The following is a 20311-nucleotide window of genomic DNA, read 5'->3' on the forward strand; positions in this document are numbered from 1 at the left end:
TTTATCAATTTTTTTTTAACTATTCAATAAACCAACGTTTGGGTTTGTTTATTTTTATTATTGTTTTCGTATTCTCTGTTTCATTTTCCTTATGCTCTAACATTTATCATTTCCTTCTTTCTGTTAGTTTTGGATTTAACTTACTCTTTTTCCATTTTCTTTTTCTTTTTTTTTTTTTTGAGACAGTCTTGCTCTGTTGCCCAGGCTGGAGTGCAGTGGCGCGATCTCGGCTCACTGCAAGCTCCGCCTCCCGGGTTCACGCCATTCTCCTGCCTCAGCCTCTCCGAGTAGCTGGGACTACAGGCACCCGCCACCACACCCCGCTAATATTTTTGTATTTTTAGTAGAGACGGGGTTTCACTGTGGTCTCGATCTCCTTACCTCGTGATCCGCCCGCCTCGGCCTCCCAACGTGCTGGGATTACAGGCGTGAGCTACTGTGCCCGGCCTCTATTTTCTTAAGGTGGGGCATTGAGATACTGATTTTCAGATCTTTCTTCTTTTTTTTTTTTTGAGACAGAGTCTGGCTCTGTTGCCCAGGCTGGAGTGCAGTGGTGCAATCTTGGCTCACTGCAAGCTCCGCCTCCCGGGTTCATGCCATTCTCTTGCCTCAGCCTCCTGAGTAGTTGGGAATACAGGAGCTGGCCACCACGCCCAGCTAATTTTTTTGTATTTTTAGTAGAGACGGGGTTTCACTGTGTTCTCCAGGATGGTCTCCATCTCCTGACCTCACGATCCACCCACCTCAGCCTCCCAAAGCGTTGGGATTACAGGCGTGAGCCACGGCACCCGGCCCTTTCTTCTTTTTAAATGTGTTTACAGCTATAAATTTCCCTTAAAGCATTTTTTCACTGTATCACTTACATTCTGGTATGCTGTATTTTCATTATTCTTCATCTCAAACAATCTTATAATTTCCTTTGTGATTTTTTTCTTTGACCCATTGGGTTTTTAAAATTTTTTCAGACAATGTTGCTCTGTCACTCAGGCGGGAGTGCAGTGGCATGGTTACAGCTCACTGCAGCCTCTCAACCTCTTGGGCTCAGATGATTCTCCTGCCTCAATCTCCTGAGTAGTGGGGACTACAGATGTGTGCCACAATGCCCAGCTAATTTAAAAAAAATTTTTTTTGTAGAGATGAGGTCTCACTATGTTGCCCAGGCTGGTCTTGAACTCCTGGGCCCAAGTGATCCTCCCAAGTTGGCCTCCCAAAGAGCTGGGATTATAGGTGTGAGCCTCCATGCCAGGCACCATTGCTTTTTTTAGTGTGTTGTTTAATTTCCACACATTTGTGTGTTTCCCACATTTATTTAGTTTTTGTTCTTTTTTTTTTTTTTTGAGACGTAGTCTCGCTCTTTCACCCAGGCTGGAGTGCAGTGGCGCGATCTCGGCTCACTGCAGGCTCCGCCCCCTGGGGTTCATGCCATTCTCCTGCCTCAGCCTCCCGAGTAGCTGGGACTACAGGTGCCCGCCAGAACGGCCAGCTAATTTTTTGTATTTTTAGTAGAGACGGGGTTTCACCGTGTTAGCCAGGATGGTCTCGATCTCCTGACCTTGTGATCCGCCCGCCTCGGCCTCCCAAAGTGCTGGGATTACAGGCGTGAGCCACCGCGCCCGGCCCTATTTTTTGTTCTTTTTTCTCTTTTTTTTTTTTTTTTTTTTTTTTTTGAGATAGAGTCTTGCTCTGTCGCCCAGGCTGGAGTGCAGTGGTGCGATCAAGCTCTGCCTCCTGGTTTCACGCCATTCTCCTGCCTCAGCCTCCTGAGTAGCTGGAACTACAGGCGTGTGCCACCACACCTGGCTAATTTTTTTGTATTTTAGTAGAGACGGGGTTTCACCGTGTTAGCCAGGATAGTCTCAATCTCCTGACCTTGTAATCCTACAGTCTTGGCCTCCCCAAGTGCTGGGATTACAGGCATGAGCCACCGTGCCTGGCCCCAAATTTCTTTCTGATACTGATTTCTAATTGCATTCTACTGAGGTCGTAGAAGTTAGAAAATATACTTTAGCTGGGTGCAATGGCTCACCATCCTGGCTAACATGGTGAAACTCCGTCTCTACTAAAAATACAAAAAATTAGCCGGGTGTGGTGGCGAGTGCCTGTAGTCCCAGCTGCTGGGGAGGCTGAGGCAGGAGAATGGCGTGAACCTGGGAGGCGGAGGTTGCAGTGAGCCGAGATCGCACCACTGCACTCCAGCCTGGGCGACAGAGCAAGACTCCATCTCAAAAAAAAAAAAAAAAAAAGAAACTATACTTTATGTGAATTTTATTTCAATCTTTTTACATGTACAGAAATTTGTTTTGTGGCTTAAAACATGGTTTATCCTGTAGAGTGTCTTCTGTGCACTTGGGAAGATTGTGCATTCTGCTGTTGTTGGGGAGGGTGTTCTTTGGAAGTTGGTTAGGTCTGATTGGTTTATAGTGTTCAAGTATTCTAGTTCCTTGTTAATTCTCTGTTGAATCCATTATTTTATTTATTATTTATTCATTTATTTATTAATCTGAGACACAGTTTCAGTGGCGTGATCTTAGCTTAGCCTCTGCCTCCAGAGTTTAAGCGATTCTTGTGCCTCAGCCTCCCGAGTAGCTGGGATTACAGGCGCCTACAACTACGCCCAGCTAATTTTTGTATTATTAGTAGAGATGGGGTTGTGCCATGTGGCCAGGCTGGTCTCGAACTCCTGACCTCAAGTGATCCGCCTGCCTTGGCCTCCCAAAGTGCTGGGGTTACAGGCAGTGAGCCACCGTGCCCGGCCATTTTATCCTTTTTTTTTTTTTTTGAGACGAGTCTCGTTCTGTCGCCCAGGCTGGAGTACGGTGGCATGACCTCAGCTCACTGCAAGCTCCGCCTCCTGGGTTCACACCATTCTGTCTCAGCCTCTGGAGTAGCTCGGACTACAGGCGCCCGTCACTACGTCCGGCTAATTTTTTGTATTTTTTAGTAGAGACGGGGTTCACCATGTTAGCCAGGATGGTCTCAATCTCCTGACCTGGTGATCCAACCACCTCGGCCTCCCAAAGTGCTGGGATTACAGGCATGAGCCAACACACTCAGCCTGTTTTATTACTATTTTTTTTTTTTTTTGAGACGGAGTTTTGCTGTCACCCAGGCTGGAGTGCAGTGGCGCGATCTCCGCTCACTGCAAGCTCTGCCTCCTGGGTTCACGCCATTCTCCTGCCTCAGCCTCCTGAGTAGTTGGGACTACAGGCGCCCACCATCACGCCCGGCTAATTTTTGTATTTTTAGTAGAGACGGGGTTTCACCGTGTTAGCCAGGATGGTCTCGATCTCCTGACCTCGTGATCCACCCGCCTCGGCCTCCCAAAGTGCTGGGATTACAGGCGTGAGCCACTGCGCCCAGCCCTTTTATTACTATTTTTTAAGGGATTAGGTTTTACTATGTTGCTCAGGCTGGTCTTGAACTTCTGGGCTCAAGCAATCCTCCCACCTTATCCTCCTAAATTGTTGGAATTACAGGTGTGAGCTACTGCACCTGGCCTGTAGTTGCTTTTTAAAAAACAGACTTTTCGGAACTATTTCTGTAGTATCTGTGTTCTTTGTCATGTTTGGCCACCGAAGTCTCCGTTCTCTGATTTTAGTGGTTAGCTAATTATTGGAGAGACATTTCCTTAAACTGCAACAAGGACAAAATCTTCTAGTCTTTGCCAAACGGTGCTCTGTGTGCCTAATGAGGCGCACCTTTAACACTCAGACAATTTACAACTCTACCTTAGCCTTCCCTTCCTGCTTGTGCAGCGTTTCAAGGTTTCAAGGTCAGCCAGCAGTGAAAAGCTTGGGGCCTTCTCAGAACCTTCCCAAGCATGTACACAACCCTACATAGGCCAATGGCTTTCTACATTCCCAGGAATTTGTTGGAACATTTCAAGGCTTCTACAGATATGTCCATCAGATTTTCCTTTTAAGATTTTTTGTTTCTTATTGTTTACCCCAACTGTTATCCATTGCCTTCGGCAGTAGCAACATTAAAACAAGCGTAAATTTTTTTTTTCTTTACAAATGTTCCCTCTCCCACTCCGTGTTAGTCCATTCTTGCATTGCTATAAAGAAATACTCGAGGCTGGGTATAAATAAAAGAGGTTTAATTGGCTTATGGTTCACAGGCTATCTGATAAACATGGTGCCAACATCTGCTCAGCTTTTGGTGAGGGCTTCATAGCAGAAGGTGATGGAGCCAGCACATCACCTGGCAAGAGCGGGAGCAAGGAGGTGCCACACAGGTTTTTGGTTTTTTTTTGAGATGGAGTTTCGCTCTGTCGTCCAGGCTGGAGAGCAGTGGCGTGATCTCGGTTCACTGCAACCTCCACCTCCCGGGTTCAAGCGATTCTCCTGCCTCAGCCTCCCAAGTAGCTGGGACTACAGGCATGCACCACTATGCCTGGCTAATTTTTGTATTTTCAGTAGAGACGGGGTTTCTCCATGTTGGCCAGGCTAGTCTTGAATTCCTGACCTCAAGTGATCCGCCCACCTTGGCCTCCCAGAGTGCTGGGATAACAGGTGTGAACCACTGCACTCAGCCTGGGAGTTACATTTTTTTGTTGTTGTTTTTGAGACAGGATCTCAGTGTCATCCAGACTGGAGTGCAGTGGCGCAATCTCGGCTCACTGCAACATCCACCTCCCAGGTTCAAGCGATTCTTCAACCTCAGCCTCCTGAGGAGCTGGGACTACAGGTGCACACCACCACACCCGGCTACTTTTTGTATTTTTTTTTTTTTTTTTTTTTGTAGAGATGGGGTCTCAACATGTTGTCCAGGCTGCTCTCAAACTCCTGAGCTCAAGTGAATCTCCTGCCTCAGCCTCCCAAAGTGCTGGGATTACAGGTGTGAGCCACTGTGCCTGGCAAGGGATGACATTTTAACATGAGATTTGGAGGGGACAAACATCCAAATCTTTCCTTCAACTATCAGAGATGCTTTCAGGGCTTTGCCAGTTCTGAAAAGGAAAGACAAATATTCTGTGTGGGGTCTTCCCAGGCATCACTTAACAATCATAGAATGACTCTTCTTTGGGTTATAAGGCTTTGAATGAGTTCTAGCTTCATTCTGCTTCCTCCCTGTGGGAAATGTGGGCTGTTATTTTCCAGGGTTCCTGCTGAGCTAGGGAGTGGGAGATAGGACTAGGATAAGTTAAAATTCCTCAAGTCTTGCCGTTTTTATCGAGAGTCACTTTTCTTGAATAAATGCTCCTTGAGTTGCTGCCAGCCTTTGGTTAATTTCCAGAATTGTGAGAAAACTGCTTCTTATGGTTTTTGTTAGTTTTTTCATTGTTTTTATGGAGGGGTGGAATTTTTGAATTCCTTTTTTTTTTTTTTGAGATGGAGTCTCGCTCTGTTGCCCAGGCTGGAGTGCAATGGCGCCATCTAGGCTCTCTGCAACCTCCGCCTCCTGGATTCAAGCGATCCTCCTGTGTCAGCCTCCCAAGTAGCTGGGATTACAAGTGCCTGCCACCACGCCTGGCTAATCTTTGTATTTTTAGTAGAGATGGGGTTTCACCACGTTGGTCAGGCTGTTCTCGAACTCCTGACCTCAAGTGATCCACCCACCGCGGCCTCCCAAAGTGCTGGGATTACAGGTGTGAGCCACTGTGCCCGGCCTGAATTATTTAATCCACCATTTTGCTGATGTTAACTGGATACAATATTTCTTATCACACTTCTTCCCCAGAGCAATCATGCAAGAAATGTGTTGCTGCCTCCATCTTAAAAGGGAGGAAACTTATTCTATCTTTGGTGTATTAGTTCAGCAACCATGAGAGAAACCAAGAGAACTGTTTTTTTGCACATAAAATGCTTGATAAGCATAGTAGCTCTGCTCTTCAAATGCAGCAGGTTACAGGCATCTATGTTCTGGTTGCTCAGCCATTTCTAGACGGTTGCTCTCACCACTGCCTTCCAGCCATTAAGCAGGGGGAACGGGAAGAGATCATGCCTGTCTTTTCCATACATCGACCAGTGCCCACTTCCCTTCCATTGGCTGGAACTGGTCAGAAACAGCTGGCAGAGGGCTCTCTGGGTCTCTTTTCCTTCAAGTGTGAAATAAGAATGTCAACGATAGGCCGGGCGCGGTGGCTCATGCCTGTAATCCCAGCACTTTGGGAGGCCGAGGTGGGCGAATCACGAGGTCAGGAGATCAAGACCATCCTGGCCAACATGGTGAAACACTGTCTCTACTAAAATACAAAAAATTAGCCTGGCGTGGTGGTGCATGCCCGTAGTCCCAGCTATTCAGGAGGCTGAAGCAGGAGAATTTCTTGAACCTGGGAGGGAGAGGTTGCAGTGAGCCGAGATCACGCCACTGCACTCCAGCCTGACAAAACAGCAAGACTCTGTCAAAAAAAAAAAAAAAAAAAGAATGTCAATGATATTGAAGTTATACATTTGACTACCATAACAAAAAAATACAAAATAACACAGCTTGAATAACACAGAAGATGTAATGTCTCACCCTGAAAGTCTTCACAGGTGGTTGGAATGGGGTATGGTGGCTCCATGTCAAGGATTCAGGCTCCTTCTGTCTCGTTGTGTCCTCTATCTGCTGGTCCAAGACAGCCCTCAATTGTGCATTCCAGTGAAATGAGAGAAAAAGGGAAAGTTCTCACTGTTTTCCTTTAAGGGATGACTCAGAAATTGACTATAATCCTGCACAGTCTAAGTAATGATGTAGGCTAAAAAAAAAAAATAAAGAGAGAGAGAAAAAGGAGGCTGGGGACAGTAGCTCATGCCTGTAAGACCAACACTACAGGCTGACACAAAAGGATCACTTAAGCTCAAGAGTTTGAGGCCAGCTTGGGTAACGTAGTGAGAACCCATCTATACCAAACATTTTAAAATTTTGCTGGGCATGGTAGCAAGCACCTATACTCTTAGCAACTTGGGAGGCTGAGGCAGGAGGATCATTTAAGCCCAGGAGCTGGTGAGCTATGATAGTACCACTCCACACCAGCCAGAGTAATAATGAGAGACCCCCTCCCCCACCTCCCCCAAAAATGAATGACTACATTATTTCCACTCACATTCCAGTGGCCAGAACTTAGTCACATGGCCACACCTAGCTGCAAGGAAACCTGGGAAATGTAGTCTCTGGTTGGGCAGTCATGTGCCAGGCTAAGGCTTCTGTAACTGTCCAAGCTAGGAGAATGGATCCTACCACATGCATCCCTCCTGAACCACAGATTGGCAGGAGTCGCACAACACTTTATGTGATATAAAGTAATGATGACCAGAGGCCACATGATGTCATGGTTTAAAACAAGGGTTCTAAATCTAGATTCTGATGAGGTCACCTAATGTGCTGGGTACCTGGGAAGACAAGAGATATCCCATTTCTGAGACCCGTTTGTCTCACTTGTAAAATAGGCCAAATAACCTCAAGAGGTGGAAGTTGTGAAGAATACAAGACAAGACAAGTGCTTGGTGCATAGCAATTGTTCATATCAAAGGATATACAAATATCCTTTGTAATTCACCAGTTCCTGGAGAGAAAGACAGGGCATGTGTTTTCAAAGTTTATCTTTTTATGCTGTGGACCCCAAGGCCTTTTTTTTTTTTTTTTAGACGGAGACTCGCTCTGTCGCCCAGATTGGAGTACGGTGGTGCAATCTCAGCTCACTGCAGCCCCCGCTTCCCAGGTTCAAGCAATTCTCCTGCCTCAGCCTCCCAAGTAGCTGGGATTAAAGGCACGCACCACCATGCCTGGCTAATTTTTGTATTTTCAGTAGAGTTGGGGTTTCACCATGTTGGCCAAGTTGGTCTTGAACTCCTGACCTCAAGTGATCCACCCACCTCGGCCTCCCAAAGTGCTGGATTACCAGAGTGAGCCACGGCGCCCGGCCCCCAAGGACATTTAGCTCAGTGTTTGGTTGAGTCCATCCTTCCTTCACGTGTCTGAGCACCCCACCTCCATCCCCCATTCCCTCCTGGATCCTATTTTTCTCCCAGCCCACCATGAAGAAAGGTCCTTTATCCCCTGGGTTTGCCGCGCAGGAATGCTAAGAATCAGCGGTAGAGCTCTTGACTCCAAGTCACACAGCCATTCCAGGGCAAAATCAAGGTGTAAAGACAGCCTCCCAGTTCTGGAATTTTTCTTGGGCTTGGGGCTTGCCCCCACATACCCACTAACTCACCTGTCTCCCATTTTTCCCCAGGGTGGGGTCAACAGTGGATTGGTCCGTGCCAAAGACTCCATCACAAGCTTGAAGGAAAAGACCAACCGGGTTAACCAGCACGTGCAGTCTCTGCAGGTGTGAGGACCCCCTATATCCAACACCTGCCCTTCCTCCAGGGCCAAGTTCCCTTCTTGGAGCCTGCCTCCAGCAGAATGCACCCATAGCTCAGTTGGGGAGCTTGAGGCTCAGAAGAAAGAGGAACCTTCCCAGGCCCAGATCTTCTTTTCCACAGGCTGTCCTCTTGTGTCCTTAGCTAACCTCTCCTCCTTCCATGCTCCAGAGCGAATGTTCTGTGCTGAGCGAGAATCTGGAGAGAAGGCGGCAAGAGGCAGAAGAGTTGGAGGGGTACTGCATTCAACTCAAGGTGAGCCAGTGGGATGCAGGAGTGGGTGGGGAGAGGGGAATGGGAGTAAGAAGAGGGTGGGAGAAAGAGGGGAGGAGGCTGGGTGCAGTGGCTCACATCTGTAATCCCAGCACTCTGGGAGGCCGAGGCAGGCAGATCACCTGAGGTCAAGAGTTTGAGACCAGCCTGGCCAACATGGTGAAACCCCATCTCTACTAAAAATACAAAAATTAGCCAGGTGTGGTGGCGGGCACCTGTAATCCCAGCTACTTGGGAGGCTGAGGCAGGAGAATTGCTTGAATCCAGGAGGTGGAAGTTGCAGTGAGCCATGATTATGCCACTGCACTCCAGCCTGGGCGACAAAGCGAGACTCAGTCTCAAAAGAAAAGAAAAGAAAGGGGAGAAATGGAATGGGTGGACTGAAGAGAGGTGGGAGGAAGTGGAGGGGTACCACTCTGGCATATCTGGCTAAGGAGGAAGCCATCCCTTTAGCCAAGGAAATGAGCTGGTGAGTGCATCTTGTATTGGGGGGCTGGGAGGCCTGCGGCCTGTATGGAAACAGACAGGCTAAGGGTTGTGAGGTGGAACTGGAATGGGAAGGCAGGGCCCTCGCCCTGGTGTCTGACCCAGGAGAACTGCTGGAAGGTGACCCGGTCTGTGGAAGATGCTGAAATCAAAACCAACGTCTTGAAGCAGAATTCTGCCTTGCTGGAGGTAAGGGCTAGGGGGCAGTCCCAGGATTTGTGGGAGGAGGTCAGATGCACGAGGGACTCAAGATACACTTTTAGATGGAACTCCCTGCCCCGACACCACCACCATACTGCACCTTCGTGCACATAGTCATCCTTAGAACTCACTGATAAGAGGGATTCAACTGAGGCTCCAACACCCAGATGGAGGACTCTTGCCCTGCAGTCACATTCAGGTCCCAGAAAGAGACTCGAGCTGGACTTCAAGTGAGAAGGCCTGTCCTGTCCACATGCCCACTCATTTTCCAACAAAATGCTGAGAAAGCTTCAGTTGTTCTTGCCAAATGGCCAGGACGGGTATTTGACGCCTGGAAGGCTTGAAGGGCCAGGTGGATACCTGGAGGCAGGCTGTGGGAGGTTAGCGGGAATTGGAGTCCAACTGGGCCTCAAATGGTGCCTCCCCTCCCTAATGACAGCCAGTGAGACTTCTTGTCGCCACAGGCGTTCTACTTCCAATCTCGGGGAGTACTGGAGCGGATTTGGGGGGGAGGTGGTTGCGGGAGGAAAGCGGCTGGACGCTGTGACCCCTTCCTCCCTTACCGCCCAGGAGAAGCTGCGCTACCTCCAGCAGCAGCTGCACGATGAGATGCCGCGACGGCAGGAGGCCGAACTGCAGGAGCCGCAGGAGAAACAGAAGCCGGAGGCTGGCCTCTCCCGGAACGGCCTGGCCCCCGCCGCCACGTCCCAGGGCTGCCCCGGCCCTCCAGGGAGTCCCGACAAACCCTCGCGGCCGCGCGGCCTGGTCCCCGCAGGCTGGGGAATGGGGCCTCGGGCAGGTGAGGGCCCCTACGTGAGAGAGCAGGAATTGCAGAAGGTGTTCACCGGCATCGAGGAGCTGAGGTGGGCGGGGCCTAGGGGAGGAGCCTCGAAACGAGATGGGCGGGGACTCAGGGGTGGAGCCTCGAGGAGCTGCGGTGGGCGGGACCCAAGGGAAGTGGTTATCAAGGAACGGGATTCTCAACGAGCTGAGGTGGGCGGCGACATGGGTGGAACCTCGGGGGGACCTGAGGTGGGCGGGAACATGGGAGGAGCCTCGAGGAACGAAGGTGGGTAGAGACACGGGAGGAGTCCACAGGAGCTGTGGTGGGCGGGGACACAGGGGAGGAGCCTCAAAGATCTTTTTTTTTTTTTTTTTTGAGGCGGAGTCTCGCTTGTCGCCCAGGCTGGAGTGCAGTGGCGCCATCTCGGCTCGCTACAAGCTCCGCCTCCCGGGTTCATGCCATTCTCCTGCTTCAGCCTCCCAAGTAGCTGGGACTACATGCGCCTGCCACCACGCCCTGCTAATTTTTTGTATTTTTAGTAGAGACGGGGTTTCACCGTGTTAGCCAGGATGGTCTTGATCTCCTGGCCTCGTGATCCGCCCGCCTCAGCGTCCCAAAGTGCTAGGATTACAGGCCTCCCAAAGAACTAGGAGGGGCATGCTAGGCGCCTGGCCTAGATCTTAACCGGAAGGCGACAAGGCTGGGGTCTCCAAGAGCAGAGGAAGGAGTGCCCCGAAGGCAGTGACCTGAGCAAGGGAGGGACAGAATGAGGAACTTTTGAGTTCTGGGCTGCTGGGAGGCAGGTCTAGGCCTGGCGAAACTGAGGTGGGCGGGGCTTAGGAGAGGAGTGGTCCTGGAGGCACCAAGTGGGGCAGAGTAGGGTGGGCAGTGCCTTGGGGGGGCCAGTGTCTGGAGGAGCCCAGGTAGAGGCTGGGGACCTGACCAGGAAAGGGCCAAGATATCCAATAAAGGAAGGGGATAAAGGCGGGGCTCTGGAGGACACGACCAAATTTCACCAAATGGAGGGTGCAAGAAAATTTGGAGACCTGGGTGGGTCTGGAGCCACGGGCATGGTCTCAGTGGGGCGACATAGGTGAGTTGTGTCCCACCTATCTCGTGGGGGTAGGTGGGGACCTGTCGAAGCCTAGCCCCTACCCATTCCCCCGCTCTGCCCCTCCAGGAGAGAGGTGTCCTCGCTGACCGCCCGGTGGCATCAGGAGGAGGGGGCGGTGCAGGAAGCCCTGCGGCTGCTCGGGGGCCTGGGCGGCAGGGTCGACGGCTTCCTAGGCCAGTGGGAGCGGGCACAGCGCGAACAGGCACAAACGGCGCGGGGCTTGCAGGAGCTGCGAGGTCGGGCGGATGAGCTGTGCACCATGTGAGGATTGGGGCCAGTGCATGGGAAGACCGGAAGGGGCAGGGCGATCCCAACCCGAGGGCGGGGTCTTGAGGGAAATGGGTAGGCCAATCAGCTATGGCCAGGCATTCCAGAACATATACCGACATTGGGAAACACCAATTAGAGAGCAGGAAGGGTTGCGTCAGCCCTAATAAGGCCTGAGGGGTGGAATCAATTAGAGAAGGGGTGTGGTCTATAGCTTAAAAAGGCAAAGGGTGGGGTCAAGTGGGATCCAAGAAAGTCAATTAGAGAACTAGGAGGGGCATTCCAAACCGTAATCTACAAAAGGTGGCCCAGCGAGGTGGCTCACATCTATAATCCCAGCACATTGGGAGGCCGACGTGGGCGGATTACTTGAGGCCAGGAGTGCAAGACCAGCCTGTGCCACATAGCGGAGACCCCATCTCTACAAACAATTTAAAAATTAGCTGGGAGTGGTGTGGTGTCGCACCCTGATAGTCCTAGCCACTCGGGAGGCTGAGGCAGGAGTGATCGCTTGAGCCCAGGAGTTCAAGGCTTCAGAGAGCTATGATGGTGCTGCTGCACTCCAGCCTGGGCCACAGAGCCAGACCCTGGCTGGAGACACAAGTGGTGGGCTAATAATGGGTGGAGTCTTGCCAGGGTTATACCGCTGAAGAGACGACCCGGCAGCACTGGTTACTCATGCCTCAGGGTGGAGCGGTCAGCAGTGTCTGTGGCTTCACTGAGGAGCGAACTGGAGGGGCTGGGCCAACTGAAACCCATTCTGGAGGAGTTCGGGCGGCAATTTCAGAACTCTCGAAGAGGGCCTGACCTCTCTATGAACCTGGATCGGTCCCACCAAGGCAACTGTGCCCGCTGTGCCAGGTAACGGGGCTGGGCCTGCCTCTGGGAGCCTTGTGAATAGAACATTAAAGGAGATGAGGAAGGAGATGGGACATTAGTGAAGGGTGGGGCGCTGTTCATTTTGGGAGACAAGGCATCGCAGTGCATTGTAGAAACAGTCGGTCCTGCTGCACTAGAAGCCTCATTTGTTCCCACTCTACAAGTTAAAATCAGTGTCTTGTGGAACTCAAGAGAAACTTGGTACAGGCCGGGCGCGGTGGCTTACACCTGTAATACCAGCACTCCGGGAGACCAAGGTGGGCAGATCACTTGCTGTCAGGAGTTCGAGACCAGCCTGGCCAACGTGGTGAAACCCCGTATCTACTAAAAATACAAAAATTAGCCGGGCATGGTGGCCGGTGCCTGTAATCCCAGCTACTCAGGAAGTTGGGGCATGAAATTCACTTGGACCAGGCCGGGTGCGGTGGCTCACGCCTGTAATCCCAGCACTTGGGGAGGCCAGGGCAGGTGGATCACGAGGTCAGGAGATCGAGACCATCCTGGCTAACACGGTGAAACCCTATCTCTACTAAAAATACAAAAAAAATTAGCCGGGCGTGGTGGCGGGTGCCTGTAGTCCCAGCTACTAGGGAGGCTGAGGCAGGAAAATGGCGTGAACCCGGGAAGCGGAGCTTGCAGTGAGCCGAGATTGCGCCACTGCACTCCAGCCTGGGAGACAGAGCGAGACTCCATCTCAAAAAATAAAAATAAAAAAGAAAAGAAAAGAAATTCACTTGGACTCGGGAGGCGGAGGTTACAGTGAGCTGAGATCACGCCACTGCACTCCAGCCTGGTAGGTAGAGTGAAACTGTCTCAAAAAATAAAAATAAGGCCGGGCGCGGTGGCTCAAGCCTGTAATCCCAGCACTTTGGGATGCCGAGGCGGGTGGATCACGAGGTCAGGAGATCGAGACCATCCTGGCTAACACGGTGAAACCCTGTCTCTACTAAAAATACAAAAAATTAGCCAGACGTGGTGGCGGACGCCTGTAGTCCCAGCTACTCATGAGGCTGAGACAGGAGAATGGCCTGAACCCGCAAGGCGGAGCTTGCAGTGAGCCGAGATTGCACCACTGCACTCCAGCCTGGGTGACAGAGCGAGACTCCGTCTCAAAAAACAAAACAAAACAAAAAATAAAAATAAAAAGGCTGGACGCAGTGGCTCACACCTGTTATCCCAGCACTTCAGGTGGCCAAGACGGGCAGATCACCGAGGTCAGGAGTTTGAGACCAGCCTGGCCAACATGGTGAAACCGCATCTCTACTAAAAATACAAAAATTAGCCGGGCGTGGTGGTGAGCGCCTGTAATCCCAGCTACTCGGGAGGCTGAGGCCGAGGAATCTCTTGAACCTGGGAAGTGGAGGGTGCAGTGAGCCAAGATCGCACCATTTCACTCCAGCCTGGGTGACAGCAAGACTCCATCTCAAAAAAAAAAAAAAAAGAACTTGGTACATTATGAGCATCATATTTCCAGTGCATTGTGGGAAGGCTAGGATGTGAACATGAGGGGAGGCAGGGTTTCAGTGCACTGAGGGGGAAGTGAGACCTTGGTGTATTGTGGGAGCCAAGGGTTACACCATTTTTGGTCCATTGTAGGAAAGGGGGACTCACAGTACAACATGAAATCGAGTTTCACTAGTGTATTATGGGAAGTGTTAGTTCTTGACGGCCTTTGGAAACTGAGGGCCGTCTGGTGCCCTTAGGAATAGTGACTCTGGCTGGGCGTGGTGGCTTACGCCTGTAATCCCAGCACTTTGGGAGGCCAAGTGGGAGGATCACCGGAGGTCAGGAGTTTAAGACCGGCTTGGCCAACATGGTGAAACCCCATATCTACTAAAAACACAAAAATTAGCTAGGGGTGCTGGTGGGTGCCTGTAATCCCTGCTATTCGGGAGGCTGAGGCAGGAGAATCGCTGAACTCAGGAGGCAGAGGTTGCAGTGAGCCAAGATCGTGCCACTGCACTCCAGCCTGGGTGACAGAGAGAGACTCCATCTCAAAAAAAAAAGGGCCAGGCCCGGTGGCTCATGCCTGTAATCCCAGCACTTTGGGAGGCCAAGGTGGGCAGATCACAAGGTCAGGAGATCAAGACCATCCTGGCCAACATGGTGAAACCCCGTCTCTACTAAAAATACAAAAATCAGCCGGGTGTGGCGGCACATGCCTGTAGTCCTAGCTACTTGGGAAGTTGACGCAGGAGAATCGCTTGAACCCGGGAGGTGAAGATTGCAGTGAGCCAAGATTGCGCCACTGCACTCCAGCCTGGGTGACAGAGCCAGACTCCGTCTCAAAAAAAAAGAGTAGTGATCCCCGGAGCACCATGGAAACCAAGGCACAGCTGGTGCACAGTCCGTGCTGGGAAGGTTGCATAGGGTGCGTACTGGAAACGAGGCCAAATGGAGGCTCCACAGGTGAGCATGGGGCATCCTGGAGTTGGTACTGGGCTTCTTTATCTGGTGACCACCCCTCCCCCAGCCAGGGGTCGCAGTTGTCCACGGAGTCCCTGCAGCAGCTGCTGGACCGAGCGCTGACCCTGCTAGTGGACGAGGTGAAGCAGAGGGGCCTGACTCCTGCCTGTCCCAGCTGTCAGAGGCTACACAAGAAGATTCTGGTACCAGGGAATATGGGCCACCATGTCCCACTTTACTTTTCTGTTGGGGCAAGGGGAGGGGAATCCCGGACTCAAGGGTACTGCTGGTGTGTGGCAGAAGGGGAAGGGCTGAGGTGGGAGCGGCAGGCACTGGGGGAGGACTTGGCCCTAATGCATGGGGAGACGGACAAGCAGTTTGGTGGTGAGTGAGTCACAGGCCAATCATTATGAAACCTCGGAAGATGGACTTGGGCCTAAAGCATGATGGGACTTTGGATCTAGTGCATTGTGGGACACGAGACAGACACCAGTCTAAAGCTTCACAGAACATAGGCCTGATTTTCTCTAAACTTTTAGAGAGGCGGTGCATTGTACAAGATCATTGGGGTCAGCTATATTGAGGTAAAATAGGAGACCCAGTGACTGTAGTTCCCAGTTAGCTGATGCGTTATGGGAAATGGAACCACAGCTCTTCCTGGGGCATTGCACGACACACTCAGCCCAATAGTTGGTGGAACTTGAGCCCTAGTGCACTGTATTATGGGATGTTGACCTAATGTACTATGGGATTATGTTGTAGTGGGTGAGACAGACAAGTGAGGCATTGTGGGACATTGATGTAGCCGAGCTATAGGACTAATACATGAGAGAACATGGGGCTTGGTGCAGTTGGACATAGAGAACCAGGGCACTAAGGACTGTTTTTTGTTTGTTTTTGTTTTTTTTGAGATGGAGTCTCGCTCTGTCGCCCAGGCTGGAGTGCAGTGGCGCAATCTCGGCTCACTGCAAGCTCCGCCTCCTGGGTTCAAGCCGTTCTCCTGCCTCAGCCTCCCGAGTAGCTGGGACTACAGGCGCCCGCCACCATGCCTGGCTAATTTTTTGTATTTTTAGTGGAGACAGGGTTTCACCATGTTAGTCAGGATGGTCTCGATATCCTGACCTCGTGATCCGCCTGCCTCAGCCTCCCAAAGTGCTGGGATTCCAGGCGTGAGCCACTGCGCTCGGCCTATTTTTTTTTTGGAGACAGTCTCGCTCTGTTGCCCCAGGCTGGAGTGCAGTGGCGCCATCTTGGCTCGTTGCAACCTCCACCTCCCAGGTTCAAACGATTCTCGTGTCTCAGCCTCCTGAGCAGCCAGGATTACAGGCATACGCCACCACGCCCAGCTAATATTTGTAGTTTTAGTAGAGATGGGGTTTCACCCTGTTGGCCAGGCTGGTCTCGAACTCCTGACCTTAAGTGATACACCCGTGTCGGCCTCCCAAAGTGCTGGGATTACAGGTGTGAGCCACTGCAGCCGGCCAGGACTTTTGTGTGAGAGGTGCTGGTCTAATGCTTAAGGAGACGTGGGATCTTCTAAATTATGGAATATAGGAGGTCACCATGTGGTAGGATACTGGGGCACATACACATATCAAACGTAGGATAGTTCATGAGCTTAGGGGACAGATGATAGGCACTGATAGTGCTTGCTGGGACATAGGTCAGTGCATCATGGGACAGACAATAGGACAGACACAGATTTAGTCCACAACGGAATCTGGAGACCAGTGCATTGTGGGATGCTGGGGTCAGTCTCAAGCCCAAGGCATGATGGGAAACTCTGAGGGAGAAATGTGGGCCCCATGGGACCTTACCCTTTGCCCTCCGCAATCCAGTTCCCCCTCCACCCCCAGCCCAGTCCAGCAAGCCCAGCTACGCCTACGCTCATCTCCCCAGGAGCTGGAGCGCCAGGCCTTAGCCAAACACGTCAGGGCAGAGGCCCTGAGCTCCACCCTTCGGCTGGCCCAAGACGAGGCCCTGAGGGCCAAGAACCTACTGCTGACAGACAAGATGAAGCCGGAGTGAGGAAGGAGGCTGAGGGCGTGGGAGGAGGGTGAGATCTTGGGGAAAGGGCCTGATCTCCCCTTCCACTCCAACACCCCAGCACCTAGCCATGCCGCCATCAACTCCCCGCTGCTTCATGACAGGGAGAAGATGGCCACTCTGGACCATCTACACTTGAAGATGTGCTCCCTCCACGATCATCTCAGCAACCTGCCACTTGAGGGGTCCACGGGAACAATGGGGGGAGGTAGCAGTGCAGGAACTCCCCCAAAACATGAGGGCTCAGCCCCTGAACAATAAATGTCCTCTCATGCTGGCATGAATTCTGTCTGCTTTTTGGCACCAGAGGCCTAGTGAATTGCCCACACACCATGCACTCCCTCTATGCCCGATGTGATTTATTGTAATTAATTAATTAACTTTATTATTCTTTTTGAGACAGATTCTCACTCTGTCGCCCAGGCTGAAGTGCGTGTGATCTCGGCTCACTGCAACCTCCACATCCTGGGTTCAAGCAATTCTCCTGTCTCAGCCTCCCGAGTAGCTGGGATTACATTCGCACACCATCACGCCCGGCTAAGTTTTTGTATTTTCGGTAGAAACAAGGTTTCCCCATGTTGCCCAGGCTGGTCTCAAACTCCTGAGCTCAGGCAATCTGCCTGCCTTGGCCTCCCAAAGTGCTAGGATTACAGGTGTGAACCACTACATCCAGCCCACTGTGATTTACTTAATTTTCAGCGCAAACGGGATGTCGTGGTCCCCAGAGAGGTGCTGATGGTGGTGCAGCTCTTTGAGATGGCAATGGTGGTAGAAACAAGGTTCTGTGGTATAGTATGGGTCTGTCAAGTCAACATTTTTTAGGCTGATTATTACTGGATAACTATATTAGTTGTCTATTGTGTAAAAATACCCCATAAGTTAGTTGCTTAAGATAACAAATGTATCTCAACTTCTCAAGGTCAGAAATACAATCAGTTAACCTCACTCCTGGGGTTAGGTCCTGGCTCAGATCCTCATGAAGTTAGAGTCAAGATGTCAGCCAGGACCAGAGGCGGTGGCTCACACCTGTAATCCCAGCACTTTGGAAGGCTGAGGCAAGTGGATCACTTGAGACCAGGAGTTTGAGACCAGCCTGGCCAACACGGTGAAACCCTGTCTCTACTAAAAATATAAAAATTAGCCAGGCACGCACCTGTAGTCCCAGCTACTCGGGAAGCTGAGGCACGAGAATCGCTTGAACCCAGGAGGCAGAGGTTGCAGTGAGCCGAGATCGTGCCATTGCACTCCAGCCTGGGTGACAGAGTGAGACTCCGTCTCAAAACAAACAAACAAACAAAAAAACCACAAACAACAACAACAAAAAACATTGAAAAATTGAGATAGGGTCTCACTCTGTTGCCCAGGCTTGTTTGAAACTCCTAGACTCAAGGGATCCTCCTGCCTTGGCCTCCCAAAGTGCTGGGATTACAGGCATGAGCCACTGTGCCCAGCCTGACAATGTTTTTTTTATACCCAGGGCTTTTCACCCATAGGTTTAATACCCCTCCCCCCAGTACACCTCTGAGCTCAGAGGCAAAGCACAGAGTTATATTTCCCTCCATAAAAGACAGAATAGGGAATTGGCAGTTCCTCAAAGTAAAAATATCCTCTCTAACAAACAGAATATACCTGGAAATACCCTCTGTGTCTGGCAGAATAGCCAATTTCTTCAGGTGAAAATGAGGCAATAGGCCGGGCGCAGTGGCTCGCACCTGTAATCCCAACACTTTGGGAGGCGGAGGCGGGCAGATCACTGGAGGTTAGGAGTTTGAGACCAGCCTAGCCAGCATGGTGAAACCCTGTCTCCACTAAAAATACAAAACTTAGCTGGGCATGGTGGAGTGCCCCTGTAATCCCAGCTACTAGGGAGGCTGAGGTAGGAGAATCGCTTGAACCTGGGAGGTGGAGGTTGCCATTAGCCAAGATCACGCCACTGCACTCCAGCCTGGGCAACAGAGTGAATGAGACTCTGTCTCAAAAAATAAAATAATAAAGAGAAAAAAATGCAAATCCAGAAGATATTGCAAGAAACATATGAAGTAAAGTGGTTAGAATAATTTGGTAAACTCTTCTGTTGTCTTAAAATGAAACTTCAGTGTAAGAAACAGAAAAATAGGCCGGGTGCAGTGGCTCAAGCCTGTAATCCCAGCACTTTGGGAGGCCGAGGCGGGTGGATCACGAGGTCAGGAGATCGACACCATCCTGGCTAACACGGTGAAACCCCGTCTCTACTAAAAATACAAAAAAATTAGCCAGGCGAGGTGGTGGGCGCTTGTAGTCCCAGCTACTCGGGAGGCTGAGGGAGGAGAATGGCATGAACCCCAGGGGGCAGAGCCTGCAGTGAGCCGAGATCGTGCCACTGCACTCCAGCCTGGGCAACAGCAAGACTCCATCTCAAAAAAAAAAAAAAAAAGAAACAAAAATACATCCTCAATAGTTAAGAATTTAAAGTCTAGATTATATCCAAATTTTGGGGTTTGAGGAGGGAGAGATAAACTGAAGTAATATAATACATGAAGATGATAAACACAGTGTCAATTATATCAATCATTAAATGTAAATTAACAAGACTTCAGTTAAAAGACAAAGTTTGATAACATGGATTAAAACATATACACACTAAATCCAGATCAATGCTGTTTTATAAGAAACACACTGGCCGGGGGTGGTGGCTCACACCTGTAATCCCAGCACTTTGGGAGGCTGAGGCAGGCGGATCACCTGATGTCAGAAGTTCGAGACCAACCTGGCCAACATGGTAAAACCCAGTCTCTACTAAAACTACAAAAATTAGCTGGGCGTGGTGGCGCATGCCTGTAATCTCAGCTACTTGGGAGGCTGAGGCAGGAGAATTGCTTGAACCCATGAGGCAGAGGTTGCCGTGAGCTGAGGTCGCGCCATTGCACTCCAAGCTGGGTGACACAGTGGGACTCTGTCTCAAAAAAAGAAAAAAAGAAAGAAAGACAGAAAGAAACACACTTAAAACAACAAAAGAATGCAAAGTTAAAAGATTGTAAACGAGTCCACTGGAATGCAGGGAAAGCTGGGTGCGGTGGCTAACACCTTATCCCAGCACTTTGGGAGGCCGAGGAGGGAGGATTGCTTGAGCCCAGGAGTTCAAGACCAGCCTGTGCATCATACTGACCCCGTCTCTGCTAAAAATAAGAAAAAAAATTAGCTTACCGTGGTAGCACGTGCCTATAGTCCCAGATACTAGGGAGGCTGAGGTGGGAGGATGGCTTGCGTCTGGGTGGTCAAGGCTGCAGTGAGCTGTGATCGCGCCACTGCACTCCAGCCTGGGTGACAAGAGTGAGACCCCGTCTCAAAAGCAAAAATTAAAACAATTTAAATTTCCACATATATGAGGATTTTAAATTCCTCTTTTTGACGTTAACTAGAGATCTAATTGCATAGTGATCAGAAACATTGATCTGTATGATACCTGTTCACTGAAATTTGTTGGGGCTTTCTTTTGATTTAGTACAGATCAATTTTTATAAGTGTGCTTGAGAAAAAGATGTGTGTGCTTCAATTGCTGAATGGAGAGCACTCTATGGATCTATT

The 20311-nt window shown here is 50.6% G+C and overlaps 1 protein-coding gene across 9 annotated transcripts in view; it reads left to right on the plus strand.

The window, feature by feature from the left end:
• The window catches only part of TSKS (testis specific serine kinase substrate), a 29714-nt gene extending 12683 nt beyond the window's left edge, over nt 1-17031 (plus strand). For 2 of the 9 annotated variants that reach the window (XM_055237286.2, XM_055237287.2), the window contains exons 3-11: nt 8162-8257; nt 8463-8546; nt 9156-9239; nt 9822-10114; nt 11216-11410; nt 12104-12277; nt 14769-14904; nt 16558-16757; nt 16852-17031. In XM_055237286.2, the coding sequence (XP_055093261.1) occupies nt 8162-8257; nt 8463-8546; nt 9156-9239; nt 9822-10114; nt 11216-11410; nt 12104-12277; nt 14769-14904; nt 16558-16757; nt 16852-17008 (1419 nt within the window). In that variant the 3' untranslated portion in view covers nt 17009-17031. The remainder of the gene's footprint in view (nt 1-8161; nt 8258-8462; nt 8547-9155; nt 9240-9821; nt 10115-11215; nt 11411-12103; nt 12278-14768; nt 14905-16557; nt 16758-16851) is intronic. The other 7 variants (XM_055237289.2, XM_055237292.2, XM_055237288.2 and 4 more) reach the window with 5 other exon arrangements.
• The last annotated feature ends 3280 nt before the right edge of the window (nt 17032-20311 follow it).

The sequence above is a fragment of the Symphalangus syndactylus genome, chromosome 13, assembly GCF_028878055.3.
Source record: "Symphalangus syndactylus isolate Jambi chromosome 13, NHGRI_mSymSyn1-v2.1_pri, whole genome shotgun sequence".
NCBI classification, from domain to species: domain Eukaryota; kingdom Metazoa; phylum Chordata; class Mammalia; order Primates; family Hylobatidae; genus Symphalangus; species Symphalangus syndactylus.